Below are 21,568 nucleotides of genomic sequence, written 5' to 3'. Positions count from 1 at the left end.
TTTTAAGAATTTTGCTTTATTGAAGGAAAAACATCTGAATTCACAAACTCTTTTGGTGTTTTTTTCTTTTTTTCCCTGAGTTAGAGTCTTGCTTTGTCACCCAGGCTGGAGTGCAGTAGCGAGATCTCGGCTCACTGCAGCCTCCGTCTCCCTGGTTCAAGCGATTCTCCTGCCTCAGTCTCCTCAGTAACTGGGACTACAGGCATGCGCCACCACACAAGGCTAATTTTTGTATTTTTAGTAGAGACAGGGTTTCACCATGTTGGCCAGGATGATCTCGACCTCCTGACCTTGTGATCCGCCTGCCTCGGCCTCCCAAAATGCTGGGATTATAGGCATGAGCCACTGTGCCTGGCCACTTTTTTTCTTTTCTTTTTTTTTTAACTAGAGATGACAGTAAGTAGATTTAAACATACCCCTCATCATATTGCCAAGGATCTTAAAATCTTCCCTGCAAATCTACAGATAAAATTCAAGAAATAAATAAATGGAAGTATGGATATTTTACAGTATATGTCTTTTGCTTAAAAAGTATTGATGATTTCCTATTGGATAAAAGTGTATAAGGACAGGATATTTATTACGTGTCTGCCTTTGTTGTATAATAATTGCAGAGACATCCTTTTAAGTCAAAAATAGTTTCCCTGTTTTTCTCTCATCATGTTAGGATTGCTATGAGGATAATTCTACTTTTGGTGACTCCACAGGAAGGTTGAGCTTACTTTTAAGTTGTTTTAATTATATACTCTTTTTTCTCATTAAATATCTAGCTTACAATCAAATATTCATTTTCTTAGGTTTTTTGTTTTTGTTTTTTAATCTTTGGAGTAAGACATTTAAACCAGGAAAGCATTCTTATTTCATTGAACCTTTGGAATGATAACGATGTTGTAAGAAAATATTGTTCCTTTTTTTACTGGCTTAGATGGCCCAGGTGTGTCACTTAGCACTTAGAATTCTATAAATACTATGTATCAATTGAAATCTGTAATAAAAAAAGTATACTTGCTCAGTTATTGCTAAAGTTTAAGTTTAGCGTATTAATTTTGTCATATTTTCCTTGCTTTGTTTCTTTGAAAGTTGCTGTTGCACAAATTGCTGTCACACTTTATAAGTAGAATTGCTTACTCAAATTCCTTCTTCCTTTCATGTAAGTGGGTTGACAATATGGGTTAAGTCTAAAAGATACAAAGATAGCAAAAGAGGAAGAAATATTTGGCCAAGTGCAGTGGCTCATGCCTCTGATCCCTGCACTTTGGGAGGCTGAGGCAGGAGGATTGCTTAAGGCCAGGAGTTCAGCACTGTCCTGGGCAACATAGCAAGACTGTATCTGTACAAAAAATTTTAAAACTAGCTGGGCATGTGGCATACACCTGTAGTCCTGGCTGCTCAGGAGGCTAAAGCAGAAGGATCACTTGAGCCCAGGAGTTGGAGGTTACAATGAGCTATATGACCATGCCATTGCATTCTGACCTGGGTGACAGAGTAAGACTCTGTCTCTATTTAAAAAAAAAAAAAAAAAGACATTTGCTTGTTCCAGGTAATGAAAAACCGCTTGGAATTTGTGTTTGGTATCTTCTGGAAACACATGATTTTCAACCAGCTATCCTTGTTTTCGTATATTTTTCTTAAGGTTTAAAAATAGAAACATTCAGTAAAAAATAATATATTTAAGTCCATTTTAATTAGCAATGAAAAGTAGATGGAATTTGGGTATATTTGTTTCTTTTTTCCTAATTTTATCACTTTTATCTTCTTCCTCTTATATTTCTATCTGAATTTTTCCTTTTGTAGGAAAGTGCTTCCTTGGCAGATAGATTGATACAGGTATAGTTTTTGTTTTTGTTTTTTAAACATCTTCTCTAACTTCTAAGCAAAGTCCTAAACCTCGAAATTCATATTTTAATGCATGCAATTTTATATGCATTTTCTTAGAAATAATTTTTTTGGGCGGTATATGTGGGTATAAACTTAATTTTTTATAACAAGGTGTTATCTTGGTTTATTTTTGCACGTTTTAAAGCTAACCTTATTTTTTTAAGTATTTATTTCAAAATGGCAATCAGTGAATTCTGTGAAATTAACTACTATTCGTTGAAAATTTTAGTACTGCATGTACAACTCAGTAATATTGCATGAATTAAATTTTTATTGACTGAAAGAAGATTTGTTCTTAAGATTGTCAGGTGAATTTTTCATTAGTTTCCCAAAATTTGCTGGAGCAATAACAAGCTGCTAGCTAATGATTACCTAGGCTGTTCTATTCGCTGAGGTGACTTTTTTTTTTTAACATGTCAAAGTAAATAACTAAACCTCACAAAGGCAGTCTTTCTTGAATCTATCCTAAATTGCTTTACACACAAAAAAATTATGTCCTAAGGGACAAGTGACAAGAGCCCAGGAGGCTGAGGAAAACTACCTCATAAAACGGGAGTTGGCCACCATCAAACAGCAGAGTGATGAGGCCAGTGCTAAGCTGGAGCAAGCTGAAAATACCATCAGGAAGCTCCAGCACCAACAACAATGGGTAAGGAGTCTGGTAGTGCTTTTCTCACCTTTCTCATCCCCTTCCCTTTCAGTCATTTTTTTTTTTTTTCATAGCACAGATTCTGTGCTGTTGTTTTAAATAATTTTGTTTTCAACTTTAATCGCACTTTTAAATTATTCCATTTTATGTTCTGTGATACTTAGGGGTCTTATTGTGGCCTAAAGACTCCTGTTCTAATTTTTTTTTCTGTCTACACTGTTTTGTTAGAAATAGGTAATACAATCTTTCCTTATACTATGTTTTAAGTCATGGGAAATAAGCAGTGTGTGTCAGAATTGCTTTTAAGTTTTTAGAAATCTGTTTTTATAATAGATACCATTTTGCTAACAGTAATTTTTAAATCCTTACTTCAGCTAGTTTTTGTTCATTGTGCAGATGAAATATTACCCAACATACAGAATATATGTAATGATCTCATTTAAAGCTTTGACAATGTGGCAATTTATGTCTTAGGAAATTCTATTGCTTAGACTTCCTACATCAAGACATTGAATTATGGGTTAAAGTTTATGTCTGTATTTCAAAGGGAAAGAAGTTGCAAAGATGAAAAAGATTAACCCTTTAAAAATTATCTTAATTAACCTAGGGTGTGTTTCTAATTGTCTTAATCAACCTAGGGTGTGTACTCAACGGTTACTAATTGTATAGCTAGCCTCAGGTATCTTACATGGCATAGACATTTTCCATTGGCAAATTCAGACTGGGGTGATCTTAATCAGGAATATGAGGGTAAAAGAAAAGCCAAACTGTTTATCTTTGAAAAGATACCATTTCTTGTTTAGTTTTTCATCCTCAAGTAGGTGCTAGATTGTAATAAGCAGAAAAAGCTGTGTTAATCCTAGAACTCTGCAGATCTAGAAGGCAAATAGTGACTACAAAGTAGGACATTCTTTTTACTCAGTAAAGTTAAGGAATAGCATTATCATCTTGGTACAAAAAAAATCAAAGAAAAGAAAAAAGAAAAACTGGCAATTGAAAGAGCCGTAAACATAGTTTTTTTCTATTATGTTATTGAAGATTGCTAAAAAAAAAAAAAATGAATAGGAGAGTGATAAAATAATACTAAAAAGAAGGGAACTTATATTTTGCTCCCCTTTTGTATGAAATGCCAGTGATATCAAAGCATTAAAAAGAAAAAAAATTGGGGAGTTATGTTAGGAATTTAGCTTGAAATAAGTTAATGTGATTTTTTAAAAGAAAAGACAGTATTGTTTGCATTTAGTATAAGCTGCAGTCATAATACATTAGAATCATGAGTTAAATTTTTTACATTTTTTTCAAATATTGAGACCTGTATAGATAGATGTATATCAAAGGGTTAGAATGTGGTTTATAGTGAAAAATTTAACTTGGTTGTTGTAACCAATCAAGTTGAATGGAAAGCACCATCGAATTAAGAGTCCTTTATTGCCAGTGACTGAGTGTCAACTCAGGCTCCAAATCTCTCTGCCCCGAGGAAGGTATTTGATTTCCTTTTATATGTTGCTCAGGGTAAAGGGGCAAAGAGGAATTTTACAGAAGCAAAATAAGCAAGTTAGGGGAGGAGGCTGGTAACTAGGAGGCAGGAGGCTCCCATGATTGTTGATTAACTAAGAAGGGTATACACAAGTGGTTCCCACGATTGCTGGTTAACAGGGTGGGGGCGGGGGTGCATTCGGTGCTTTCCATACACTCAATCAAGGGGGTATTCATAATAGCAAGTGGGCTTGTCAAGTAGGATAAGGTTATAACAGTTATATGTTTCTATAGCTCTAAGTACAACATGACCCAGCACAGGAACATGACCCAGATATGCACTCAGGAGAAATGGTGGTGGGGGGGGTGAGGCGGAGGTTAAGATGGAGTCTGTCTGACTTTCAGCAAAATGGAGTCTGTCTGGCTAATACAGGGTAGGTTAGCACATGGTGAGCAAAACTGGCCAGAATAAACTGAATAAGCATATTACTGGTAGAAAGTAAACATCTATTGTTCAGTGTTTTGATTATAGCCTTCCAATACAACTTTATGAATTCTTCAAACTCTCAGAATAAGGGTTTTAAATCTGTATTCCAGCAGGAGGTATTGAATTACCGATATTAACCATCCTTCACTACCACTCCCTACTGCCAAATAGTGGCAATTTATATGATATAAAGAGCTTTGGATTTCATTTAGGGAACTAGATTCTCGTTCTGTTTGTGATCTTGTATACTCAGAGACAGTTTTGTGTGTTTTTTTTTTCCTCCCAGATGATTATAAATAGGGCTAGATCTTCTTGGGCCTCTCTCTTTCCCTTTTAAAATTAACTTTATTAAAGTATAATTTACATGTAATAAAATTCATCAAATGTAAGTATGTAGCTTGATGTATTGGAAATGTATGTAGTTGTGAACAACTACCACAATCAAAACAAAGAATATTTCTATCATTCCCTTTACGGTTCACCAACCCCAACCGCAGCAACCTGTCTGCTTTCTGTCACTGTAGTTTTACCTCTTCTAGAATTCAATATAAATGAAATTGTAAGGTATGTGACTTTTATGTCTGGTTTCTTTCACTTAGCATATCTATTCACTTTTTTTGATGATTTTTGAAAGTTTTATTTGTGATTGATTCATCAAATCAGAATAATTAGCCAACACATTGATTACCTCAAACACATTATTTCTTTGTGGTGAGAACATTCAAAATCCTCTCTTCTAGCTATTTTCAAATATATAAGACATTATTGTTAACTGTAGTCACCTTACTGTGCAATGTAACACCAGAATTTATTCTTCCTATCTAAGGGTAACTTTGTACCTGTCGACCATTCTCTTCCTATCACCATGTTCCCAATCCCCTCGCTAGCCTCTGGTAACCACTATTCTATTCTCAGTTTATATGAGATGAACTTTTTTAGATTCCACATATGAGTGAGATCATGTGGTGTTTGTCTTTCTGTGTCTGGCTTATTTTACTTAACATAATGTCCTGTAGGTTCATCCATGTTGTCACAAATGACAATTTTTATTTTTTTTAATGGCTGAATAGTGTTTTTGTTTTGTTTTGTTTTGTGAGACAAAATCTTACTGTCGCCCAGGATGGAGTGCAGTGGTGCGATCTTGGCTCACTGCAACCTCTGTCTCCCGGGTTCAAGTGACTCTCGTGCCTCAGCCTCCTGAGTAGCTAGGATTACAGACACCCGCCACCAGGCCCGGCTAATTTTTGTATTTTTAGTAGAGATGGGGTTTCACTATGTTAGCCAGGATGGTATCGATCTCTTGACCTCATGATCCACCCACCTTGGCCTCCCAAAGTGCTGGGATTACAGATGTGCACCACCACGCCTAGCCTGAATAGTGTTATTTTTATACATTTAGGAGATACAAGTGTGTTTTATTACATGAATGTATTTCATAGTAGTGGAGTCTGGCCTTTTAGTTAACCATTACCTGAATAGTAGACATTGTATCCATGAGTTAATTTCTCATCCATCATCCCTTTTCACCCTGTTACCTTTCTGAGTCTCCAGTGTCTATTATTCTACCTGTATGTCCATGTGTATACATTATTTATTTCCATTTGTAGGTGTGAGTATGCAGTATTTGACTTTCTGAGTTATTTTACTTAAGATAACGTCCTCTAGTTTTATCCATGTTGCTGCAAAAGACATAACTTCATTCTTTTTAATGACTGAGTAATATTTTATGGTGTATATACACATCATTTTTTTTTTATTTAGTCATCCATCAGTGGACTCTTAGGTTGATTCCATATCTTTGCTATTGTGCATAATGCTATGAGAAATATGTGAATACAGGTATCTTTGATATAATAATGATTTTTCCTCTGGGTAGATACTCAGTAGTAGGATTGCTAGATTGAATGTTAGTTCTATTTTTAGTTCTTAGAGAAATCTGCATACCATTTTTCATACGGGTTGTACTAATTTTCATTCCCACCAGTAGTTATAAGTGTCCCTTTTTCTCCTCATCCTCACCAATATCTGTTATTTTCTGACTTTTTAATAGCCATTCTGACTGGTGTGAAATAGTATCTCATTGTGGTTTTAATTTTAATTTCTCTGATGATTGGTGATGTTGAGCATTTTTTTCATATGTTAGCCATTTGTGTGTGTGTCTTCTTCTGAAAAACGTCTGTTCATGTCCTTTGCTCACTTTTTTTTTTTTTTTTTTTTTTGAGATGGAGTCTCACTCTGTAGCCCAGGCTGGAGTGCAGTGTAATGATCTTGGCTCACTGCAATCTCTGCCTTTCAGATCCCAGTTCAAGCAGTTCTCCTGCCTCAGCCTCCAGAGTAGGATTACAGGCACGTGCCGCCATGACCAGCTAATTTTTAAAATATTTTTAGTAGAGACGGGGTTTCACCATGTTGGCCAGGCTGGTTTTGAACTCCTGATCTTGTGATTTGCCCACCTCAGCCTTCCAAAGTGTTGGGATTACAGGCGTGAGCCACCTGGCCCTTTGCTCACTTTTTAATAGAGTTTTTTTTTTTTTTTTTTTTTTTTCTTGTTGAGTTGTTTGAGTTCCTTGTAGATTCTGGGTATTTTTCCTTTGCCTTATGCATAGTTTGCAAATGTTTTCTTCCATTCTGTAGGTTGTCTTTTTTACTCTGTTTATTATTCCTTTTGCTGTGCAGAAGCTTTGTAGTTTAATTAAGTCCCATTTGTCTGTTGTTGTTTTTGTTGCATTTGCTTTTGAGGTCTTAGTCCTGAATTCTTTGCTTAGGCCAGTGACTAGAAAGGTTCTTTCCAGGTTTTTTTTCTAGAATTTTAAAATTTTTCAGGTTTTAAATTTAAGTGTGTGTTTTTTTTTTTTTTTTTTTTTTGAGATAAGAGTCTCACTCTGTTGCCCAGGCTGGAGTACAATGGCATGATCTAGGCTCATTGTAACCTCCGTCTTCTGGGTTCAAATGATTCTACTGCCGCAGCCTCCCGAGTAACTGGGATTACAGGCACCTGCCAGCACACCCAGCTAATTTTTGTATTTTTAGTAGAGATGGAGTTTCACCATGTTGGCCAGGCTGGAAATTTAAATTTTTTGTCCTTATTATTTTTCTTTCTCCTCAATCCATCTTGAGTTAATTTTGTAAATGATAAGAGATATGGATCCAATTTCATTCTTCTGCATATGGCTGTCTGATTTTCCCAGCACCATTTATTGAATAGGGTGTTGTTTTCTCAGTGTATGTTTCTATCAACTTTGTTGAAGATCAGGAGGCTGTAGGTATGTGACTTTATTTCTGGGTTTTCTATTTTGTTTCATTGATCTGTGTGTTTTTATACCAGTACCATGTTGTTTTGTTACTATAGCTTTGTAGTATAATTTGATGTTAGGTAATGGAATACCTGCAGTGTTGCTCTTTCTACCTAGGATTGCTTTGGCTGTCTTTTTTGGTTCCATAAAAGATTTTTTTTCTAACTCTGTGAAAAAATGACATTGGTATTTTTATAGGAAATACATTAACTCTATAGACTGCTTTGGGCAGTGTGGTCATTTTGCTGATACTGATTCTTCCAATCCATGAACATGGAATGTTTTTTTCATTAGTTTGTGTCGTCTGCAATTTCTTTATTTGCTGTTTTGAAGTTTTGCTTGCCTTTCACCTCCTTGTTTAATTGTATTCTCAGGTATTTATATTTTTTTGTAGCTGTTGTCAGTGGAATTTACTTCAAGATTTGGATCTCAGCTTGATTGTTATTGGTGTATAGAAATGTTGCTCATTTTTTTACATTGGTTTTGTATTCTGAAACTTTACTGAATTCTTTTATCAAATCTAGGAGACTTTTGGAGGAATCTCAGGGGTTTTCTATGTATAACATTATAACATCAGCAAACAGATAATTTAACTTCCTCTTTTCCAATTTGACTATCTTTTCTTTCTTTCTCTTTCCTGGTTGCTCTGGCTAGGACTTTTAGTATATGTTGAATAAGAGTGAAGAAAGTAGGCATCCTTGTCTTCTTCCAGATCTTAGAGGAATGCTTTCAACTTTTCCCCATTCATTATGATGTTGGCTGTGAGTTTGTCGTATATCGTTTTTATTACATTCCTTCTATGCCTATGATATGACTTGGATCTCCCTTCTAGATTTCATGTTCAGATGTAATTCTCATTGTTGGAGGTGGTACCTGGTGGAAGGTGTTTGGATCATGGGAGCAGAGACCTCATGGCTTGGTGCTGTCCTTGTGTGAGTGAGTCCTTGTGAAATCAGGTTAAGACTGTGGCAGCCCCCACCCCTACTCTCTCTTGCTCCCACTCTCACCATGTGACATGCCTGCTCCTGCTTCGCCTTCCTCCACAAGTAAAAGCCTCCCTAGAAGTAAATGCCAGTGCTATGCTTCCTGTACAGCCTGCAGTACCATGAGCCAATTAAACCTCTTTGCTTTATAAATTACGCAGCCTCGGGTACTTCTTTATAACAATGCAAAAAGAGCTTAGATTTTTTTAGGTTTTTTGTTTGTTTGAAACAGGATCTCGCTCTGTCACCTAGGCTGGAGTACAGTGGCACAAGTCATAGCTCACTGCAGCCTCGACCTCCCAGGTTCAAGTGTTTCTCCTGCATTAGCCTCCTGGTTAGTTGGGACACACCACTGTGCCTCACCAATTTTTTAATTTTTTGTAGAGATGGGTTTCACAATGTTACCCAGGCTGGCCTTGAACTTCTGGGCTCAAGCAATCCACTTGCCTTGGCCTCTCAAAATGCCGGGATTACAGGCATGAGCCAACATACCTAGCCTGTGTTTGGTTTTTGTTTGTTTATTTGTTTTTAATCATGAGGGGATGCTGAATTTTATCAAGTGCTTTTTCTGCATGTATCGAGATGATCGTGTGGCTTTTGTATTTAGTTTTATTTATGTGGCGAATCACAGTTATTGATTTATTTATGTTGAATCATCTTTGCATCCCTGCAATATAACCCACTTGATTATGATGTATTATCTTTTTGATGTGCTGCTGGATTTGGTTTGCTAGGATTTTGTTGAGGATTTTTGCATCCGTGTTCATCAGAGATACTGATTTGTAGTTTTTTGTTGTTTGTTTGTTTGTTTTGTGGGCCCTTCCCTGGTGTCAGGGTGATGCTGGCTTTATAGAATGAGTTATGGAGGAATCCCTCCTTGACTTTTTTGGAAGAGTTTCAGGAGAATTGGTACTAGTTCTTCATTGTGTGTATGGTAGAATTTGGCTGTGAATTCGTCTGGCCCTGGGCTTGTTTTTGTTGTTGGGAGATTTGTTATCACTGATTCAATTGTTCTACTCATTATTAGTCTTTTTAGGATTTCTGTCTCTTCCTAGTTCAGTCTTAGAAAGTTTTATGTTGCCAGTTTTAACCATTTCCTCTAGGTTTTTTAGTGTGAGTGTAGAGATGTTCATAGTAGTCTCTGATTATCTTTTGTATTTCTGTGGTATCAGTTGTATATTTATTTATTATACTTTTAGGTCTGAGATACATGTGCAGAGAGTGCTGGTTTGTTACATAGGTGTACACATGCCATGGTGATGGTTTGCTGCATCCATGGCCCCGTCATCTACATTAGATATTTCTCCTAATGCTATCCCTCCCCAATCCCCCCGCCCCCTGCAATTCCTCCCCTAGCCCCCTACACCCCAGGCCCCAGTGTGTGATGTTCCCCTCCCTGTGTCCATATGTTCTCGTTGTTGAACACCCACTTACGAGTGAGAACATGCGGTGTTTGGCTTTCTGTCCTTGTGTCAGTTTGCTGAGGATGATGGTTTCCAGTTTCATCCATGTCCCTGCAAAGGACATGAACTTGTCCTTTTTTATGGCTGCATAGTATTCTGTGGTGTGTATGTGCCACATTTTCTTTATCCATTATTGATAGGCATTTGGGTTGGTTCCAAGTCTTTGCTATTATGAACAGTGCCTCAATAAATATACGTGTTCATGTGTCTTTATAACAGAATGATTTATAATCCTTTGGGTATATACCCAGTAATGGGATTGCTGGGTCAAATGGTATTTCTGTTTCTAGATCTTGAGGAATTGCCACACTGTCTTCCACGTGGTTGAACTAATTTACGCCCCCACCAACAGTGTAAAAGTGTTCCTGTTTCTCCATATCCTCTCCAGCATCTGTTGTCTCCTGATTTTTTAATGATCGCCATTCTAACTGGCATGAGGTGGTATCTCAATGTGGTTTTGGTTTGCATTTCTCTAATGACCAGTGATGATGAGCTTTTTTTCATGTTTGTTGGATGCATAAATGTCTTTTGAAAAGCATCTGTTCATATCCTTTGCCCACTTTTTGATGGTGGTTTTTTGTTTTTTTTCTTGTAAATTTAAGTTCTCCATAGATTCTGGATATTAGCCCTTTATTAGATGGCTAGATTGCAAAAATTTTTTCGTATTCTGTTGGTTGCCAGTTCACTCTATTGATAGTTTCTTTTGCTGTGCAGAAGCTCGTAAGTTTAATTAGATCCCATTTGTCTATTTTGGCTTTTGTTGCCATTGCCTTTGGTGTTTTAGTCATGAAGTCCTTGCCCATGCCTAAGTCCTGAATGATATTTTATAATTTCTTCAGTGATTTTTTTCATTTCCAGACTTGATTTTCATATTTCTTGGTGTTGATTTTCAGCTTTCTCTTAGATCTCATTGAACTTCTTGGGAATTAGTATTTTTAATTCTTTATCTGGTATTTCAAAGATTTCATTTTGGTTAAGATCCATTGCTAAAGATTTAGTTTGAATCTTTGAGGGTGTCATACCACTGTTTTTATTCTTCCAGAATTGTTTTGCTGTTTCCTTCTCATATGGATAAACTATCTCTTATTATTATTTTTGAATTTACTTTCGTTTGGACAGGAATTTTTTCCCCTTAAGGATATAACTGTAATATATGTTATGTAAGATCATTTGGCTTTGGTTCTGGGTGCTTCCTTGACAGATACTCTGTATGAGTTCTTTGAATATAGCCTTTGTGTGGTGGTTTTCTCATATGTTAGTTGTAGTAGCAGTGTACTGGGTATATGAGCAGTATCATAGCTTCCTGCAGGGCTGAGATGGCAGCAGTCTCAAGAATCATCTCATTACTCAGTGCTGTGCACTTGTGTCAGCAGATTTTCTATTGGGTTGTACATTTCAGCCTCCAGGACAGTAGGTGGTGGTTGTGGGTAAGAGCCTGCTGCAACAGAAGCAGATGGGCAGGTGCTTGATCTTTGTTTACTGAGGAAAGCTCGCTATTGCTTCGGGTAGTGGGCTGGGCTGTGAAACATACAGTGGCTTGAGCTCTCTGCTCACCCTCTAGCCGGGGACAAGTCATGGCAGAGAAGGTCAGCCACGCCTGCCCTTGGATGCCCCAATGGTAAGTACAAGCAGTAGTCCTGATGGGGGTGGCAGAGAAGCTCCTGATAAGTACACTGAGGTCTCTGCAGTGAGGCAGGGAGCCATCCCAGCTCCATAGCCTGAGCAGGCAGGAATGTGATCTCCCTTCCTGTCATGCCCAGGTCCCCATACTCAGAATACTCAAACTGGTCAGACACCACTGTCTGTCTCCAGACTGCAGTGTAGCTGAGAGACATAAAAGATGACTGCCCCATGGCTTGCTGTCAGAATGTCTTTGTTTTGAAATCTTCTCCCTCAGTCCAAAACACACAGCTTTTTGGCTGTCCTTCTTTCCCTTGCAGGAACACTGCTGCCCTGTATGGAGACGGGAAGGGGTTCTCACCTTTTGCACAAGCTTAGATGTGGTGGACTGAATGCCAGTAAGACCACAGTCACCCCTGTCTGCCCCCGAAAGTTTGCCCTCTGACGTGCTCATGCCAGTTTCCTGTGGGATCAGCCATGGATATGTCTACAGCAGTGGGGGTAGGGAGGAGTTCCCATCTCCATGCCCGGGTCCGAGCATTCACTGCAGGTTGGTCCCTGGGATGAAATCATACTTGCAGAGTCTTGCAGAGCCAAGCACATTGCCCACATCTTTGCTGGATGCAGCACAGTCACTCACATCCCACTGGTGGTGAGCTCTTGGGCACAGGAAAGTGTGTGTTCTGGTTTCCTTTGTCCCAGTGGGCACTCTCTTGGTGCACCATACTTGTTTTTCTCTTCAGGGCAGCACTTGCTTAGGAACCCTGCAGCTCGCTGGGTCCAGCCAGCTCTTTGCTGCTGCCACAATCTGAGCAGGTGCCAGGGAATATCTATGGGGCTCTGGTGATTTGGAGACACAAAGGCTGAGGTTCCCTCAGCAGGACACAGACCTCTGATGGCTGTGCTCCCAGTATGGTGCCCTATTGCTGCTGCTCGAGTCCAGAGGCAGAGTAAGCAACCCAGTGCAAATTGGTAGTCTGGTGCAGTGCCCTCAGTAAGTTCCCACATCACTGTTCACACCAGTGTCTGGGTTTGCAGCGGTAGAAGAGCTCTCCGACAGTTCGGATACCAACGGTTTGTCAGTGGGGAATGAGAAGCCCAAAACACTCCCACCTACCCTTTCAACTAAATACCAAGTCCCTCAGCGTTTCTAGCTGATCTCTGCCAGCCTCTTGCTTTCTTTTTCTGTGCCCCAGTTTCTTCTCAAGAGTTCTCTACTAGGCCCCAACACTCTCTGCTTGTTAGTCTATTCACATTAAATTGGTTATTCACTTGTAACTTTGGTTCTTCTTTCTGAAGAGAGCTGGCGTTGGACAGCTCTAGTCATTCATCTTGAACCTTCTCCCAAAGGATTGTAGTTGATTGTGCATACACACCACATTTCCCTTATCCATTTGTCTGTTGATGGAGATTTAGATTGATTCCATATCTTGACTCTTGTGAGTAGTATTGCAGTAAATGTGGGAGTACAGATATCTCTTTGACATACTGATTTCTTTGGGATACAGCAGTAGAATTGCTCGGTCTGATTTTTTTATTGTGATAAAATATATTCAACTTAAAATTTACCATTTAAGTGTACAGTTCAGTGGCATTAAGTACATTTATAATATTGTGCAGCCATCTCCACTGTTCATTTCTAAAACCTTTTCGTCATCTAGAAACAGAAGCTCTGTGTCTAGTAACAATAATCTTTTCCCATCTCCCCAGCCCCTGGTAACCTCTATTCTACTTTCTCTCTCTATGAATTTGCCTATTCTGGGTAACTCATATAAGTGGAATCACACAACATTTGTCCTTTTGTGTGTGGCTTGTTTCACTAAGCAGAATGTTTTCTTAGTCCATCATTGCAGCATGTATCAGAATCTCATTCCTTTTCATGGCTGATAAAATTCCATTTTATGTATATACTACGTTTTTTTAATCTGTTTGTTTGTTGATGGACATTTAGGTTCTTTCTGCCTCTTAACTATTGTGGATAATGTTGCTATGAACATTGCCCTATAGGTATCTGTTTGAGGTCCTGCTCTTAATTCTTTTGGGCGTATACCTAGAAGTGGAGTTGCTGAATGAAAAGTAATTTTATGTTTAACTTTTTTGGATGTGTCAGATTTTTCTATAATAATTGTACCATTTTCCATTCTCACAAGCGGTGTACAAGGGTTCCAATTTTTTAATATCCTTGCCAACTCTTGTTATTTTCTGTTTTTTTTGCTTTTGTTTTTTAAGTAATAGCTATCACAGTAGGTGTGGAGTAGTATCTTATTGTGGTTCAAATCTTTTTTAACTTTAAAATTCTTTCATTGCAAAGACTATATCAAATAGACATTTAAAGAGTTATTTTTTGACCCAGATTTTGTTTATAGTTCCTTTCTTTCTCCTTTTTGCCAAATATAAGTAGGAGCCAGTTTAGTCACGAGAAAGGTAACAACTTATTTCTTTAACCTGTAATTTATCATAAATATATCAGGTTCAGTTTGTGTAAACACTTGTATTTCCTTAGTCCTGTATGAGGTAATCTTATAATGGAATGAACTTATTCATATATTCATTTGAAAAATAATGTGCAAAGTATTGTTTTAAATGCTGAAGGTACAGTAATAGTAAATAAGAAAAATGAAGGCTGCTATTACATGAAGTGTTTTAGTTGGGGAGACACATTAAACAAATATAATTTCAGGTGGTGATAAGGTGATGAAGAAAAATAAAAATGAAGCAGAAGAGAGGTGGTATGTACAGGTGCTACTGTAGATAATCTAGTTTTGAGAGCTTCCCTGAGGAGCTAACATTTGATCAGAGACTCAGTGATGTGAAGATGGAAACTATTTGAAGATTTGGGAAGAAATACTCCAGATAGAACATACACCTAGTAGAAAGGCCTTGATCAAGGAATAAGTTCGTGATGTTCAAGGAACAGTAAAATGTATATTGATAAACCCTAGGGAAACCACCAAAATCTTTTGAAAGAAATATATATAATTAAGTAGCAAATAACAGGGATAAAATTGAGTCATTTAAAAATGTATTTAATCAGATGGGAAAAAAAAAAGAAACAACAAGTAAATGGATCAGTTAGAAAACTTCAGAAGATTATAGATTTTATTCCAACCATATCAATAATGATATTAAATGTAAATATTTTAAATATACCAAATATAAGTTTGGATAAAAAGTCAAAACTTATTCTAAGAAACTTGCTTGGCCGGCCGCAGTGGCTCAAGCCTGTAATCCCAGCACTTTGGGAGGCCGAGGCGGGCGGATCACGAGGTCAAGAGATCAAGACCATCCTGGCCAACATGGTGAAACCCCGTCTCTACTAAAAATACAAAAATTAGCAGGCCATGTTGGTATTTGCCTGTAGTCCCAGCTACTCGGGAGGCTGAGGCAGGAGAATTGCTTGAACCCGGGAAGCAGAGGTTGCAGTGAGCCGAGATTGTGCCATTGCACTCCAGCTTGGCGACTGGTGACAGAGTGAGAAAAAAAGGCCCGGCACAGTGGCTCACACCTGTAATCCCAGCACTTTGGGAGGCCGAGGCAGGTGGAGCACAAGGTCAGGAGTTTGAGACCAGCCTGGCCAAAATGTTGAAACCCCGTCTCTACTAAAAATACAAAAATTAGCTGGGCGTGGTGGTGTGCACCTATAATCCCAGCTACTCAGAAGGCTGAGGCAGGAGAATCGCTTGAACCTGGGAGGCGTAGGTCACAGTGAGCCGAGATCGTGCCATTGCACTCCAGCCTGGGTGACAGAGTGAGAGATTCTGTCTCAAAAAAAAAAAAAAAAGAGATTTGCTTTAAGTACAAAGATCTTCGTAGGTTAAAAGTAAAAGAATGCACTGGCAGTAAGCAATTAGAGAAGGAAATTAAGGAAAAAAAAGCCCATTCACAGTAGCTTCCAGAAGAATAAAGTGCATAAGAATAAATTTAACCAAGAAGGTAAAGACTTGTATGCTGAAAACTGAAATAATGTTTATTTCTGTCAAAATAAAGGAGACATAAATATATCTGATATTTATATATAGGAAGTCTTAATATTAAGATGTCAATACTACCCAAAATCACCTACACATTCAATCCTATCAAATCTATCAAAGTTCCCATGGACTTTTGCAGAAATGCAAAAATTGATCTTAAAATTCACATGGAATTGCAAGTGGCCTTGAATAGCCAAACAATCTTGAAAAGAAAGAACAAGTTAGGGGACTCACACTTTCTGATTTGAAAACTTAATACAAAGCTAGAGTAGTCAAAGTGGCACTGGCATAAGGATAGACACACAGATTAATGGAATAGAATTTAGAGTCCTGAAGTAAACCCATACATCTATGGCCAGTTGGTTTTCCACAAGGGTGCTAAGAACATTCATTTAGGAATGAATAGTCTCTTCAACAAATGATGCTGGGAAAACTGGATGTTCTCCTGCTAAAGAATCAAATTAGACTCCTAAAACACACTATATACAAAAATTAACTAAAAACAGGTCAATAGTTGATAGATTTTACAGTTTTGTTTTGTTTTAGGCAGAGTGTTTCTCTGTTGCCAGGCTGGAGTGTAAGGGCACAATCACAACTCACTGCAGCCTTAACTTCTGGGCTCAAGTGATCCTCTCACCTCAGCCTCCCAAGTAGCTGGGACTATAGGCACATGCCACCATGCCCAACTAGTTTTTGTATTTTTTATAAAGACCGGGTTTCGCCATGTTGCCCAGGCTGGCCTCAAGCTGAACTCCAGCGATCTGCCTGCCTCAGCCTCCCAAAGTGCTGAGATTACAAGCATGAGCCACCATGTCCAGCCAATGTTACGATTTAAAAATAACATTTTTATGGTTATAAAACCATAAAACCCTTAGAAGAATACATGGAGATAAATCTTTATGACCTTGGATTTGGCAGTGGTTTTAGATATTGCTTCTTAGGCACCAAAGGCATGAGCAACAAAAGAGAAGATAAATTGGACTTCATCTAAATGAAAACTTTTTGTGCATCAAAAGAGATTAAGAAAGTGAAAAGGCAACCTGTAGAATGGCAGAAAATATTTGCAAGTTAGAACTGATAAGGATCTACCATCTAGAATATATCATGAACTCTTAAAACTCAGCAACAAAAAGACAACCCAGTTATAAAATGGGTGAAAGACTTGAGTGGACTTTTCTCCAAAGAAGGTATACAGATGGCCAAAAAGCAAATGAAAAGATGTTCAGTATCATTAGTCATGAGGGAAATGCAGAGCAAAACCATGGTGAGGTGCCTCTTCACATCCATTGTAATGGATGGCTGTAATTTTTTAAAAAACATATTGGCAATGAAGTGGAGAAGTTGAAACCCTCATATGTTTTTTGGTAGGAATATAAAATGAAATGTAAAGCTGCTGTGAAAAACAGTTTGACAGTTTCTCAAAAAGTTAAGCATAGAATTACCACGGTACCCTGCTATTCAACTCATAGGTATGTACCCAAAGTAAGAGAATGTTTGCACTCAAACAAGTACGCATATATACGTTTGTAGCAGCAGTATTCACAGAAAAGTAGACTCAGCCCAAAAGTCCATCAGTGGTGAATGGATAAGCAAATTGTTGTATACATGCAATGGAATATTATTCAGCCATAAAAAGGAATGAAGTACTAATACATGCTGTAAAGTAGATGAACTTCCAAAATCTTAAGCTAAGTGAAAAAAGCCAGACACAAAAGATCACATATTGTATGATTCCATTTATAGGAAATACTCTAGAATAGATAAATCTAAAGAGAACAGAACATAGATTAGTGGTTTCCAGAAGGTGGTGGTGGGTGAAGGACAATTAACTGCTTAATAGGTAAGGGGTTTTACTTTAGAATGATGGAAATGATATGGAACTAAATATGGGTGGTTGTACAACATTCTTTTTTTTTTTTTTTTTTTTTTTTTTGGGGATTTTGGGGGAGGAGTTTTGCTCTTGTTACCCAGGCTGGAGTGCAATGGCGCGATCTCGGCTCACCGCAACCTCCGCCTCCTGGGTTCAGGCAATTCTCCTGCCTCAGCCTCCTGAGTAGCTGGGATTACAGGCACGCACCACCATGCCCAGCTAATTTTTTGTAGTTTTAGTAGAGACGGGGTTTCACCATGTTGACCAGGATGGTCTCGATCTCTTGACCTCGTGATCCACCCGCCTCGGCCTCCCAAAGTGCTGGGATTACAGGCGTGAGCCACCGTGCCCGGCTGTACAACATTCTTAATGTATGGTAAGACCCTCATTTGTTCACTTTAAAATGGTTATTTAAGGCCAGGCATGGTGGCTCACACCTGTAATCCCAACGATTTGGGAGGCCGAGATTGGCGGATCACTTAAGGCCAGGAGTTTGAGACCAGCCTGAACAACATGGTGAAATCCCATCTCTATTGAAAATATAAAATTTAGCTGGGCGTGGTGGTGCACACCTCTAATCCCAGCTACTTGGAAGACTGAGACATGAGAATTGTTTGAACGTGGGAGGTGAAGGTTGCAGTGAGCTGAGATTGTGCCACTGCACTCCAGCCTGGGCGACAGGGAGAAATTCTATCACTCTTCCTCCCCCACCCCCCGCTAAAAAATGGTTATTTGATCCCCCGGCCCCTCCTCCATGTACCCTTCTTGCCCCCTTCATCTTCCCTTTTGCTGGGTGACCAGGAAGGAAGGAGCAATTTAGTCAGGATGGCTAAAAGTGACCCCAAGAAACCAGAGGGAAAGATGCCTGCTTCTGCCTTCTTTGTGCAGACATGCAGAGAAGAATGTAAGAAAAATCCAGAGGTCTCTGTCAATTTTGCAGAATTTTCCAAGAACTGCTGTGAGAGGTGGAAGACAATGTCTGGGAAAGAGAACCTAAATTCGATGAAATGACAAAGGCAGATAAAGTATGCTATGATTGGAAGATGAAGGATTGTCAACCAGCTGAGTGAGGCAAGAAGAAGGACCTTCGTGTTCCCAAAAGGCCACCGTCTGGATTTTTCCTTTACTGTTCAGAATTTTGCCCCAGGATCAAATCCACAAACCCTGGCATCTTTATTAGAGATGTAGCAAAAAAAAAAAAAGCTGGGTGAGATGTGAAATAACTTAAGTGTCAGTGAAAAGCAGCCTTGCATCACTAAGGCAGTGAGGCTGAGGGAGAAATATGAGAAGGATGTTGTTGACTTTAAGTCTAACAGCAAGTCTGATACAAAGGGTTCTGCTAAAGTTCCCTGGAAAAACGTAGAAGAAGGCAAAGAGGATGAGGAGGAGGAAGAAGAGGAGGAGGAAGAGGAAGAAGAAGGTGATGATGAATAAAAAACTGTTTATCTGTCTCCTTGTGAGTACCTTAGAGTAGGGAAATGCCATAATTGACACTTTGGTTGTTTGAGAAATGTCTGTTCCCTTCATTAGGTTTAATTATAAAATTCAGTCACAGTTATATGAGAGAGTGCTCTAAAATTTGTCAGTGGTTTACATGAAGTGGCCATGTGTGTCTGGAACACTCTGAAATTGTATCAAAGTTGTATATATTTCCAAACATCCTAAAAATACAAAGATAATCTTGTGTTTTCCTCACTCTATGCACTTTGCTGTTGGTGTGACAAGGCATTTAAAGATGTTTCTGGCATTTTAAAAAGCATTTGTAAAGTGGTGTCAACTATGGTTATTGGCAGAAATCCAGTTATCAACTGTAAATATATATTGTTTGTAAAAAGAGCAAAACAACCAAGACAAACTCTTGGTGCTCATTTCTTGGCACTGAGCCTGTGGGGACAACACCTTTTGGAGGGGTCATAGCTTAGAGTGTGCACTGTGAGGCTAGTCCTGTTTCCCCTGCAATGTTTATCCATTTAGCTTCAGCTTGTCCTGTTTTTACATATGGTAGTGTATCACTCTGCTACCATTCTTAGCTGTGGACAAAGAGGGGTTAGCTAGCCTGAGAAGTGTTTGGATTTTTTTAGTTAAACTTTTGAACAAGCTATAAAACTGTTGACTGCAAAATGAAGAGCCACTGCATCAGTGAAAGTTCAAGAACCTTCTGTACTTAAATGTGATTTTCAGTGTTCTGGGGTTTTTCTTGGTATGTTTAGAATGCTGAAATGTTTTTGAAGTTAAATAAACAGTATTAAAAATGATCATTAGAATTTTGCTTCAGTAAATTGTTTTAAAAAAGATGAGGCCAGGCGCAATGGCTCACGTCTGTAATCCCAGCACTTTAGGATGCCGAGGCACGTGGATCACCTGAGGTCAGGAGTTTGAGACCAGCCTGACCGACATGGAGAAACCCCGTCTCCACTAAAAATACAAAATTAGCCAGGTGCGGTGGTGCCTTCCTGTAATCCCAGCTACTCAGGAGGCTGAGGCAGGAGAATCACTTGAATTCGGGAGGGTGAGGTTACAGTAAGCCAAGATCATGCCATTGCACTCCAACCTGGGCAAAAAAAGAGAAAATCTATCTCCCAAAAAAAAAAAAAAAAAAAAAAAAAAAAGGTGAAATAAATGACAGTATAGAGCTCAAGGAAACATGACACATTTGAGTAATTGCAGTAGAAGAGTTTATGGGGGAACATATAAAGTCCCAGTACTAGAACCTATTGGTGAGGGTCAGGGTAGAACCAGCAACAAGTGATCTGGTTTGCATGAGGAGCCTGGGAGGATTAGGAAATTCACTTATGTCTGGGTTTAGGCAGGTCTTGATTAGAGTTGTGGTTGCATTGAGACTTACGAAGGAGAATGCAACATGAAGTCAAGCAGAGCAGGTTGGGTGGCAGGAAGAGAAGTGAGTCTCAACAGAATATCAGACCAATGGCCTATAGAACTGTAGCCCAAAGGCAAGGGGATTAAGAGATAAGAGACATGAATTTGGAATATCAGTGTTTAGTAGATTAATGGGAGAGCAGCTTAGACCATGGGCTGTGAGGATGAATATGGGGGCAATTATCCACAGCTAAGATTAGATGTAATTTGGGGATGTGGTATTTGGTTAGGTTAGCTCAATTTAATGTGCTCAGTTGCAAAGATTAGAAATTACAGAGGCCAAAGTAGGTTGCTGTGTAGCTACTGGAAATGCATAGAGCTTGATAACTAATGACAGTGACTTTTCCCCACAGTGAATTTCTAGGAGTGAATGATGGTCTACTTCTAATTATTGGACACCAATATTTTCTTTCTTTTTTTTTTTTTTTTTTTTTTTTGAGATGGAATCTTGCTCTGTCACCCAGGCAGGAGTATAGTGGCATGATCTTGGCTCACTGCAACCTCCACCTCCCAGGTTCAAGCAGTTCTCCTGCTTCAGCCTCCCGAGCAGCTGGGACTATAGGTGCATGCAACCACGCCTAGCAAATTTATTGTATTTTTGGTAGAGACAGGGTTTTACCATATTGGCCAGGCTGGTCTCGAACTCCTGACCTCATAATCCACTCGTCTCGGTCTCCCAAAGTGCTGGGATTACAGGTGCGAGCCGCCACGCATGGCCCAATATTTTAATTTCAACTGAAAAAAAATTAAAAGGATGAAAAGGATATCATGTGGAAATCTAAGCAAAAGAAAGCCTGGTATCACGGACGAGGTAGACTTCAGAACAAGGAATAGCACCAGGAGTAAAGAGGACTATCTATAATAATAGTTTGCCAAGAAGACATAACAATCCTATTTAAGATGATATGTGCTTATGAATGTGTGTCACCTAATACATGTATGCTAACAGGAACATTAGCCTGAACTGATAGAACTGAAAGGTAGAGTGAACCAATTCACAA

The 21,568-nt window shown here is 38.7% G+C and overlaps 1 protein-coding gene and 1 long non-coding RNA gene across 11 annotated transcripts in view; one reads left to right on the top strand and one right to left on the bottom strand.

Moving 5' to 3' along the window:
- EVI5 (ecotropic viral integration site 5) overlaps positions 1–21,568 on the top strand; it is a 237,267-nt gene that overhangs the window by 108,552 nt on the left and 107,147 nt on the right. For 8 of the 10 annotated variants that reach the window (XM_032247900.1, XM_032247896.1, XM_032247897.1 and 5 more), the window contains 2 exons: positions 1,795–1,827; positions 2,381–2,527. The exons of 1 other annotated variant lie outside the window; for it this stretch is intronic. In XM_032247900.1, coding sequence (XP_032103791.1) covers positions 1,795–1,827; positions 2,381–2,527 — 180 coding nt within the window. The remainder of the gene's footprint in view (positions 1–1,794; positions 1,828–2,380; positions 2,528–21,568) is intronic. One more of the 10 variants, XM_032247901.1, reaches the window with a different exon arrangement.
- On the bottom strand, positions 760–17,646 carry LOC116529962. Its single transcript, XR_004259761.1, has 4 exons — positions 17,571–17,646; positions 8,366–8,376; positions 2,769–2,771; positions 760–770 (listed from the first exon to the last, which is right to left on the bottom strand). It is a non-coding gene; the product is annotated as an uncharacterized LOC116529962 (long non-coding RNA).

The sequence above is a fragment of the Sapajus apella genome, unplaced genomic scaffold, assembly GCF_009761245.1.
Source record: "Sapajus apella isolate SASKATOON/1434 unplaced genomic scaffold, GSC_monkey_1.0 scaffold64, whole genome shotgun sequence".
Lineage (NCBI taxonomy): Eukaryota > Metazoa > Chordata > Mammalia > Primates > Cebidae > Sapajus > Sapajus apella.
The sequence above is the reverse complement of the archived record's forward strand: the minus strand, read 5'-3'. Positions and strand labels throughout refer to the sequence as shown.